General features: G+C 41.6%; 1 protein-coding gene across 3 annotated transcripts in view; it reads right to left on the bottom strand.

Annotated features, from left to right (window-relative positions):
• Positions 1-453: 453 nt before the first annotated feature.
• Positions 454-10,955, bottom strand: part of LOC140917284 (phospholipid scramblase 1-like) — a 55,688-nt gene continuing 45,186 nt past the window's right edge. For all 3 annotated transcript variants that reach the window (XM_073359740.1, XM_073359741.1, XM_073359739.1), the window contains one exon: positions 454-5,582. In XM_073359740.1, the coding sequence (XP_073215841.1) occupies positions 5,523-5,582 (60 nt within the window). In that variant the 3' untranslated portion in view covers positions 454-5,522. The remainder of the gene's footprint in view (positions 5,583-10,955) is intronic.

Below are 10,955 nucleotides of genomic sequence, written 5' to 3'. Positions count from 1 at the left end.
GCGAGGTTACCTTTAGTTTCTTAACCCTTTACAGGTGAGAGGATTTTTCCTCTGGCCAGGAGGGATTTTAAAGGGGTTTACCCTTCCCCTTATATTTATGGCACAAGATCCTGTTGGTATCATTTTTATTAGTGTACCATGATCTGCTAGGCCACTCCAATCCTTGACTCTAGGAGCCAGCCTTACCCTGCTCTGCCGCGAGAACCCCCACTCCTGGGTGTTCACACACAGCCTCTGGCATGTAAGCTGCTCCCAGCTACTTGCAAGCGAATGACACTCGCCAATATCTCCGGTCCCAGGAACAACCCTACGAACCTCCGTCTTTCAATGTCCAGTTATGCCCACTGGATGCTGCAAGATTATATAAATTCATCAATTTAACAAAGAAATCAATATGTACCAGGCTTGTTCTCCCAAGGGAGTCTCTGACACACTGCAAACCAAATGCACTGCTTCAGGTAGAATAAACAAACAGATTTATTAACTATAAAGGTAGATTTAAGTGATTACAAGTCAAAGCATAACAAATAAGATTTGGTCACATGAAATAAAAGCAAAACACATTCTAAGCTGATCTTAACACTTTAAATGTCCTTACAAACTTAGATGCTTCTCACCAGAGGTTGGCTCTTCAGCCAGGCTCTCCCCTTTGATCAGTGGTTCAGGCGCTTGGTGGTGGTGGTGTCTGTAGATGTAGGTGAAAGAGAGAGAGCATGGCAAAATGTCTCTCCCTTTTATCATGTCCTTTCTTTCCTCTTGGCTTTGCCCCCAGCCCCACCCTTCAGAGTCAGGTGAGCATTACCTCATCACAGTCCCAAACTGCCCAAAGGAAGGGGGTGACTCCCTGGAAGGTCTAACAGATTCTTTTGATGCTGCCTAAGCCAGTGTCCATTGTTCCTGTGAAGCTGGGCTGGGTTTGTCCTATCCATGCCCTTACGAGGTGTAAACTACCTCTCTGTTCTTGGAGAGTTTTTGCATGGGCTTGCTGTAAGCCATGAGGATACATTTTTCAGCCTCATAACTATATACATGAAATTATAACCTATAACATTACTATAACATTTCTATAATCACCATGCTCGGTGCATTATGAGCCTTCCGAAGACACCCAACATGACAAACTTTGCATTGGATACCACATAATCATTTTATAAAGATGAACATGGAGGTGTAGGGTGTTCCCCCAAGGTACAGAGCATCATGGGGGAGGGAGGGGAGGTTGTTTCCTTGGTTGTTTTTTGTTTTAAGTTTAAAGCCAAACAGAAATAGAAAAGTTGGGAATCATGAAAGGGTTATTTAAAAGGGACTAACACTGCTAAGGTAAAAAAAACTGAAGCGTAAAGGCTGTAAAAAGAAGTCAATTATATTGGGATGATAGCTGGCAGAGCTCAATAAAGATGTAATTCAGATTGAAATTGAAAACAATTAACTGGAGTTTGACTTTCATTTAACATAAAACAAATATTTATGAATATGATAAAATTGTAAAATTATTTGCTTTGGAGGTGCACTCAACTGGTGCTTCTCCACTTTATTTTATGGGAGCAAGTATCAACCCTTAGTTAAATAAAAAGGAACTAAATACCCTGTTAATTCAGAGAACCAGTGGAGGGAAAACAATACTGCATTCAGTAAACATTCTTTTCAATATTACAGATAATAGAAGTCACAATCAAGAGAAAAAAATGCTGCAGTTAACAGACGAATGTAACAAAAATGGATGAGCTACAGAAGAATATTATGAATAGTCCTACTAGTGAACATGCAATACAGGTATGATTCCAGAACTATCACACTGTAAAACCACCTCTCAGGGCTTGCCAAATAGCTAGTTAATTTTTAAAAAGATATTTAAAAGAAAATTTGCCACACCGATACTGGCACTAAATCAGAGATACATTAGGTTTTTTCCAGTTTGTTTTCCTCTCTCCCTCCTTCTCCTGAGATGAGCAAAATCATCATTTTTTCTAAAAGGAGGAGAAATCCAGCAGGATCTAAATCCTGTTGCCCACGTCTGTTACTACTGAATAATGAATAAGAACAATTGTACATAATACAAGCCAGGAACCTGGATCTTGCCTTTATATCCTCTGTGGATGGAGAGTTACATTTCAAGTACAGCTGGGGATGCTTTGATGTAGAGAAAATTCCCAGGTGATGTTGTCAGGGTTCCCTCCCCACTCTGATCTCTGGGGTACAGATGTGGGGACCTGCATGAAAGATCCCCTCAGCTTATTTCTACCAGCTTAGGTTAAAACTTCCCCAAGGCACAAATCCCTTCTTGTCCTTGGACGGTATTCGCTGCCACCACCAAGTGAGTTAGACAAAGATTCAAGGAAAAGAACTACTTGGAGTTTCTGTTCCCCAAAAATATTCCCCCCAAACTCCTTCACCCCCTTTCCTGGGGAGGCTTGAGAATAATATCCTCACCAATTGGTACAGGTGAGCACAGACCAAATCCCTGGGTTTTTAGGACACTAAAGCCAATCAGATTCTTAAAAAAATCAGAACTTTATTATAAAGAAAAAAAAGTAAAAGAAGCACCGCTGTAAAATCAGGATGGAAGGTAATTTTACTGGGCAATCAGATTCAAAACACAGAGGAGTCCCCTCTAGGCAAAACTTTAAAGTTACAAAAAAACAGGGATAAACCTCCCACTAAGCATAGGGATAATTCACAAGCTAAATCAAAAGATACTCTAACGCATTTCCCTGCTATTACTTACTATTCCTGTAATTTTAGATGTATCATTCAGAAGGAGCTGGATTACTTGCTTGGTCTCTCTCTTTGTCTCAGAAAGAGAACACACACAGAGCACAAAAACAAAGCTTTGCTCCCGCCCCCAGATTTGAAAGTATCTTCTTTCTCCATTGGTCCTTCTGGTCAGGTGCCAACTAGGTTAATTGAACTGATTAACCACTTACAGGTAAGGGGATTCTGTACCTCTGGCCAAGAGGGATTTTGTATTACTGCATACATAAAGGTTGTTACCCTTCCTTTTATATTTAGACAGATGTAAAGCTGGTGGTTCCTTCACTCCTGGGAAGAAATGAACTGAGATGGAAAGCAGTCCACTCAGGCAATCCTCACACAGCAGAATGATCCCAAGGGGAACACTCCATATGGAGTGATTTAGAACAGCCCTTAAGCTGCTAAAAATTATGAAGGGGAACATTTTGTCCTCCAGCTAACCCCAGAATTGAGAAAGCTTAAAGCCACATTTCCCCCAAACCTCTGTGGGTTGGCTGGACCCAAGTATCTGGTCCTATGATTTAAGCATCAGAATATATATTACCTTGGATAATATAGCAGTCATGCTTTGTTTTGGCACCATCAACAGCAATGCTGAAAGAGGTTATTACACATTTTTAATGTGACGATGTTTGAAGTGATGCTTGTGCAGCATCTTCACTCAAAGAGGAAAAGGGACTGGGGGAAGTTAGGTGTGGCTACCTGTTGGCTGTGTTAATCAGTAATGATTGCAGGGAATATTTTTATAAGTATATATTCTGGCTCTCATGCAGGAGTTAAAACAAATATACACTCATCAGATGTAAACATCTGCAAAACTACTTCAAACCTCTTCATCCTACTTCAAAATCCTTCTTGAAACTCTTATTTACCATGAAGCCTACAAAGAATGGCTAGGTTATGGATGTGCTGAGATCACAACCTATCATGCTGACAAGCGCATTCTCATGGTTTCCTTGTACTCCCACCTCAGTCTGTCTGCATCCTCTGTGCCTTGTCTTATATGTAGATTGTCAGCTCTTTGGGGTAGGGACTGTCTTTTTGTTTTCTGTTTGTATAGGACCCAGCACACTGGCATCCTGGTCCATGACTGAGACTCCAAGGCACAACGGTAATGCAAATAGTAAAAAATAATAATATGGGCATTATGCAGAGGAGTCCTATGGCTCATCGGCCTTTTGTTATTTCAGCGGAGTGATTGGCACATTTAAAAAAGGTTGAATAACTAAACAAAAGGAATGTATTTTGAGAAAAGTGAACAAGTAATTAGAATAGACTTGTCAACAATATCACACAGATGGAGGCACTCACACAAAAATGCCACCCTTAGCATGTAATAAGCATCTGGGACTGAGAAGCAAGTGTGTGCTTGTGAGAATAGGGGCTGGGAACTGACAAATGTATTCATTTGTTTACCCAGTTCAAATAAAAATGCTTATAAACCATAATCAAAAGGAGAAGACAAAACAGTTGAAAACTGATTATATAAAAATAGCGTCATGGGGTCTTATGTCTGTTTCTCCCTATTTCCATACTAATTTGCTGAGTTTACAAATAAATTAACCTACCAAGTCTTCTTAAATACCTCTGATAGCTAGTGCCTAGGCCAGTGGCCAGGAAGAGGAGTAATGATATTACCAGAGCAAAAAGAGAGGGAAATCATTAACTGTTCCGACTTTTTTCTTTTCTCTCTAAATATGTTTACCTAACTGCCTTGGTTCTACGATCAACTGTAATTACTGAGCAAGTGAAAGAGGATTCACTCTAAGGTACAAGCCGCCATACAGTTATGTTTCCATCATACTACAAAGAATCAAAAGTTCATAAAAAAAAAAGAGTTTAAAGGCCACTATATGATCCAGCTTTTAAAAGAGTTAAAAAGTGGCCTATCAATAACTGTAACAAATTTTAACCCAGAACACCAAAATCTCCCTCATGTTCTAGGTAAGTGGGACAAGTCTATTTTTAAAAAGGGTTTAGGTCTGCTTTAATCTTGCTTGGGTAAACTGTTAATTCTGAAAGACTACCAGCTGTATACAATGTCTTTAGGAATCACTTTTGCCAGTATCAGTTAACACATAGTTAAATTACAGTGAGGCACTCTACTTCTGTTGGGCAAATTTGCATCTGGATTGTGAGATGCGGATGAAGATAGTGGAAAAAACAGACCTTTCATTTACACCTCTGCTCTCATATAATATTTTCTTTTATATAGTTGAAATATATTATAAACATCAAAATATGAATGCTAATATCTATTTTATCATAATTAAACAAAATATAGGATTACAGTGTTTAATATACAATATATAGATATTACAGAGAGAACTGAATTTTTTATATATATATTTAAAAATAAAACATTGACAAAGTTAAAAAATCTGCCCTTGTTGTAGGATCAACTGTAGTTTTGTGCAAGTGACAGAGGATTACTCCCAGTCTTCCAGTACTATAAAAGATCTTCTACAAAGTGCTCACAAGAATAAAGAAATCATTTTTGCAGTTCATATTCTAGTCAGAGAAGATTCACAAACATTTCACATTATTTATACAGATCTAATCTATATTATATCAGAGGTATAGAATTGTATTTGCAATATCAAAACAATAAAATAGGGCAATAGAAACTAAGTTACAAAAGAAACTAGCAATAAGCAAAAGATCCATACATGTTCTATATATACTGGATTTTTTAAATATATTTTAGAAAAAGAGCACAAAGCCGTGTGAAACTTTTCTCTGTAAGCACGTTTTAAGCCCAACAATAGATTCTACTGCCACACTCCTGCTCGCTGGTTCTTATTCCCAGTTTGTTCAAAAAACATGAAATCCTAAACAGCAAAGAAAATGAACATAGAATTAGATAGTTCTAAGAGGCCAGGTATGTAGATCAGAGTCATCTTAATGCTTTTAGAGATTATTCTGAGAACTAAAACTTCATGGGGGTTTTAAATTCTATTTTGCAGAAAATACAAAATAATGCTCTCTTCCCCTTGGGTCATTTGATACAACCTTCAAAGTTTACTTTCCTAAGAACACATGCTGTGTCAGTGATAAAAGTACGAATAAGGATTTCTGAACAAACATTGTTGCTGTGTGCCAAATAAAAGTAGCCAAACATAAAAAAGTTTATTTTTAGTTTACCATTTAAAAAGTGAAAATTGACGATTTTTTTGTACTAAGAATAGGAAAAACGATCTGAGCTTACCTGAAAGTGTACTTTTTTTTAGGTAATATCCATATATCTGTTATTTACATACTCCAGCCTGCTTGCAGGTTGGGAACAGAGCCAGACCTGTCAGTCATTAGCGGAGTTGGGGGAGGTGGGGATGGGAATGCCCCACCTCTTAATTTCTTTCTTGTTGAGACAACTTTTACACAAGCATAATTCCATCTTTCTTTCCTAAATTACAGATGCTTTAATTATATTCTCCGTGTCGTGGTGGTGAGTTTCTCCTTGTAACAAGGTGTGTAGAGAGCCAGGCGGCCTAGTTGCTGGAGCGCCTGATGTCCGGCCCCTTATTTCCTTGGTTAAGGTACCTCAGTCTTTCAGGCAGTGGGGCTAGGAGGACCTGGGCACCCCCATTTCCACCGAGTCCCAGCCCAGGGCCCTGTGTGAGCGGACCACTGAACAGGGGGTTCTTTGAGGAGGGATTCTAAATCCACTGCTCTGGGCTACTTCCTACCAGAGTCCATTTAGTTTGGGGCATGGCCCCCTATAGTCCAATATGCTAGGGTGGCTTGCCACCCAGGTCACCCTCTTGCGGATCTTGGGTGGTGCCCTACTGCAGTTCCAAGCTCTTTCAAGAGGGGCAGCCATCAGTTTGGTACTGCCAAACTCCACAATGTCTCTGGGTTGCAGTCAGACAGATACTTCAGTCGCCATTACAGTTACTAAAGGCTCCTAGGTCTCCTCCGCTGTCTCTCTTGGCTGGGAGTCAGAACATGCTCCCTGTTGGCTGCCTTGGCCGGCAGGCTACTGCTCCTTCCTGTCTTTGCCAGTCAGCCCTGAACTACGCTAGACTCTCCCTTTTTACCCGCTCCAGGCCTGGCATTAGCTGCAGGTATAATAGGGTAGGGCTAGCAGGGCTCAAAGGTTCTCCTTAGCTCCTGCTGTGCTGGCAGGCAGTTTCTCTGCATTATCACACATTCCCCCATCCCCATAACCTCATCTGGAATCTGACCTCCCCAATCTGGTCTCCTCCACCTTGTGAAAAGAAGTCAGCATTCAGGTGTGCTCTGCTAGCCTGGTGTTGGATGTAGAAAGAAAAGGGCTGGAAGGAGAGGTACTAACGCATAATTCAGGGATATTATCCTTCATGGCCTGTAGTCATTGGAGAGGGGAATGGTCAGCGACTAGCATGATGTGAGCACCCCAAAGGTAGTAGCAGAGCTAGTTGATAGCCCGTTTTACTGCTAATGCTTCCTTTCCAATCATGGAGTAAGCCCTCTCTCTTGGGAACTGCTTCCAGCAGATATATAGGATGGGGTGCTCATCACCTTCCATTACTTGGGATAAAATGGTCCTTATGCCCACGTCTGAAGAATTGGTCTGCAGCAGGAACAACTTGGTGAAGTCGAGGCTGTAGAAGACGGGTTTTCAGCAAAGCTGGGCTTTCAGGGTTTGAGAAGCCTCCTCACAACCTTTGGTTCTTCTTTGGACTACCATTCTTGAGAAGATCGGTAAGAGGGGCCACAATGGTTGAGAACTCAGGAATAAAATCAGTGGTATCACCCAGTCCTAAAAGACGGCACACCTGTTTCCTCGAGGAAGGCATAGGGCATGTCTGGAGGGCTTGGATCTTATTGACCAAGGGTTGCACTTTCCCTTTTCCTAAAGTGTATGAAAGGTAGGTTATTTCATCCTTGCCCAGGTGACATTTCCTTCTTTACTACAATCCAAGAACGATCTAAAGCAAAAGGGAAGGAGGGTGGGTAGTGAAATACATATAGGGATCTCACATCATGAAGAACCTCTCTTTGTCTTTGAGTGTTGGTCCCTATGTGTACTCCACTGTGGGTGACAGACAAGCAGTACTCACGTAGGAGGAGGGTGCAAGGTTGCAGGTGGCAGAGCTGTCTGAATCCCCATCATCCCAAAAGATGTGTCAGTGGAGGAGTCCTGTACTAAAGCATATCACCTCACAAATGTGTGGTTGGAAATCCAAGTAGCTGCTCTGCAAATGGGACGCAGAGGTACTTCTAGAAGCAACAGCACCGATGTTGCTTGTGCTCTTGTAGAATAAGCCCACACCTCATGAGAAGGATGAATATTAGACAGCTTATAGCAGGGTAAGAAATAGACCAGGATCCATTTAAATATCCCCTGAGAAGACATAGCTTGACCTTGAACTCTTTCTGCTACAGCAATAAACAATCTGGGAGATATTCTGATTGGTTTTGTCTCTTGCAGGTAAAAGGACAAGGGCTGGTCTACACAGAGTTTACATCAGCATAACCACTTCTCTCAGAGGTGTAAAAAATTCACACCCTTAAGAGACACAGTTATACCAACCTAACCCCCGGCGTAGACAGCGCTAAGTCGATAGAAGAATTCTTCTGTCAATCTAGCCACTGCTTCTCGGGGAGGTGGATCAACTACAGCAATGGGTGAACCCCTCCTGTTGCTATAGTGAGTGTCTACGCTGAAGTGCTACATAGGCGCAGCTGCATCACTGTTGCATTTTAAGCCTAGACATACCCTAAGGCTCATCACGTATCGAGGGAATGAAGTCTCTTCTCTTCTTCAAAGGCATGTGGTTTGGGGGGAAAAAAGAACAACCACAGGTAAGCGAACTGACTAGTTCAGATGAAACTCTGAAACTACTCTGGGGGTGAACTTGGGATGTAAATGCAATGGGACTTTGTCTTTAGGGAATATAGTGTAAGGCAGATCTGCCATCAGTGCTCTGAGCTCAGCCACCCTCCTGGCTGAAGTGATGGCTACCACAAATGCAATCTTCTTCTATCCATGAGACATGGAACACATATCTAGTGGTTCAAAGGGATAGCGAGCACTGAAAGAACAAGATTTAAAGTCCATTGAGGAGTAAGTTTCCTTATTGGCAGAAAGACTCTGAGCAGACCCTTCCAAAAACTGGTAGTCAATGCAGGAGCAAAAATTAAGTAACCATGTGAAGGTGGGTGGTACACAGTGATTGCTGCCAGGTGGTTCGTAAAGAGTTGCTGGAAAGACCCACTGTTTTGAAGAGGGGGCGGCGGGGGGGAGTCCAAAATAAGGGGAATACCTGTAATCTCTGGGGATATATGTTTTTGTTGCTCCCACGAGAGAAATGCTTCCATTTGTCAGTGTAGCATTTTCTAGTGCAATCTTTTTTACTGGTAATAAGAATGCTTTGCATAGCTTCAGAACACAAATGCTGTATTATTTACACCTATCCAAAAACCAAGCCCTGAGATGGAGTGCTTGGGAGATGGGATGCTTGATGTTGCCTTTCCCCGGGTCAGGAGATTGGAAGAAGACTGAATGTTGATCAGCGACAGAGACAACATGCATCAGAGACTTGGGAACCAAAACAGTCTGGGTCACTGGAGGCTGATGATGATGACTTGTGCGTTGTCTTGACAAAATATTCCATAAGACCTGAGGTGGGAGTGGTAAGGGAGGGAAGGCATAGATGGTTTGACCATGGAAAGAGGAGATTGTTGCCCTGAGAGAAGATGACTATGGCTTCTCTGGAGCAGTATGTTGCAATTTGTTCATTTGAGAGGCAAACAGGTCCCTTGCAGGGGTTCCCCACAGAGCAAAAATACTGTCTACCATGGAGCCATGTAATTCTCATTTGTGATTCATAGCAAAGTGTCTGTTGAGGGAGTCCACCGGCGCATTCTGATCCCCTGGAAGGTAAGTTGCCAACAGGGTGATTTGATTGCTGTTGCGATATTTCCATAGGGTGACTGCTTCTGCACACAGGGGAAAGGATCTCACTTGTCCTTTCTTGTTGATGTAAAAATCAGTTGTCATATTGTCCGACATGATGAGGATATGGATATCTTGAATGAACGGGAAAAAGGCTTTGCAAGCTTCCTGGACTCTCACTTTCAGATTGCTGATGTGAATCCTGGTCTCTTGTGAAGTCCAAGTGCCCTGCGCTGCAAGCCCCCCAGCCTAAGAGATGCATCCATAATGATATCCCATCTAGTGAGGGGGAAAGGAATGGCACACTCATGCATACCTGCTGGGGATTCCTCCATCATAGCAGAGATGATGTAAAGAAATAAGAAGCGATGGATGGAAATGGACAGAACAGAGTCTGTCTGGGCAAAAATTACATTGGGGAAGAAAACTATTAGAGCCTCCCCGGGATAGTGCTTGGGGTGTGCTATAGACCGCTGGGATTTAATTTGGATATGGATAGAGTCCTTTTTAATGTTTTTAATAAAGTAAATACTAATGGAAAATGTGTGATCACGGGAGACTTTAACTTCCCAGATATAGACTGGAGGACGAGTGCTAATAATAATAATAGGTCTCAGATTTTCCTAGATGTGATAGCTGATGGATTCCTTCATCAAGTAGTTGCTGAACCGACTAGAGGGATGCCATTTTAGATTTGGTTTTGGTGAGTAGTGAGGACCTCATAGAAGAAATGGTTGTAGGGGATAATCTTGGCTCAAGTGATCATGAGCTAATTCAGTTCAAAGTGAACGGAAGGATTAACAAAAATAAATCTGCAACTAGGGTTTTTGATTTCAAAAGGGCTGACTTTCAAAAATTAAGGAAATTAGTTAGGGAAGTGGATTGGACTGAAGAATTTATGGATCTACAGGTAGAGGAGGCCTGGGATTATTTTAAATCAAAGCTGCAGAAGCTATCGGAAGCCTGCATCCCAAGAAAGGGGAAAAAATTCATAGGCAGGAGTTGTAGACCAAGCTGGATGAACAAGCATCTCAGAGAGGTGATTAAGAAAAAGCAGAAAGCATACAGGGAGTGGAAGATGGGAGGGATTAGCAAGGAAAGGTACCTTATTGAGGTCAGAACATGTAGGGATAAAGTGAGACAGGCTAAATGTCAAGTAGAGTTGGACTTTGCAAAGGGAATTAAAACCAATAGTAAAAGGTTCTATAGCCATATAAATAAGAAGAAAACAAAGAAAGAAGAAGTGGGAGCGCTAAACACTGAGGATGGAGTGGAGGTCAAGGATAATCTAGGCATGGTCCAATATCTAAACAAATACTTTGCC

The sequence above is a fragment of the Lepidochelys kempii genome, chromosome 9 (assembly GCF_965140265.1).
Source record: "Lepidochelys kempii isolate rLepKem1 chromosome 9, rLepKem1.hap2, whole genome shotgun sequence".
NCBI lineage: Eukaryota > Metazoa > Chordata > Testudines > Cheloniidae > Lepidochelys > Lepidochelys kempii.
The sequence above is the reverse complement of the archived record's forward strand: the minus strand, read 5'-3'. Positions and strand labels throughout refer to the sequence as shown.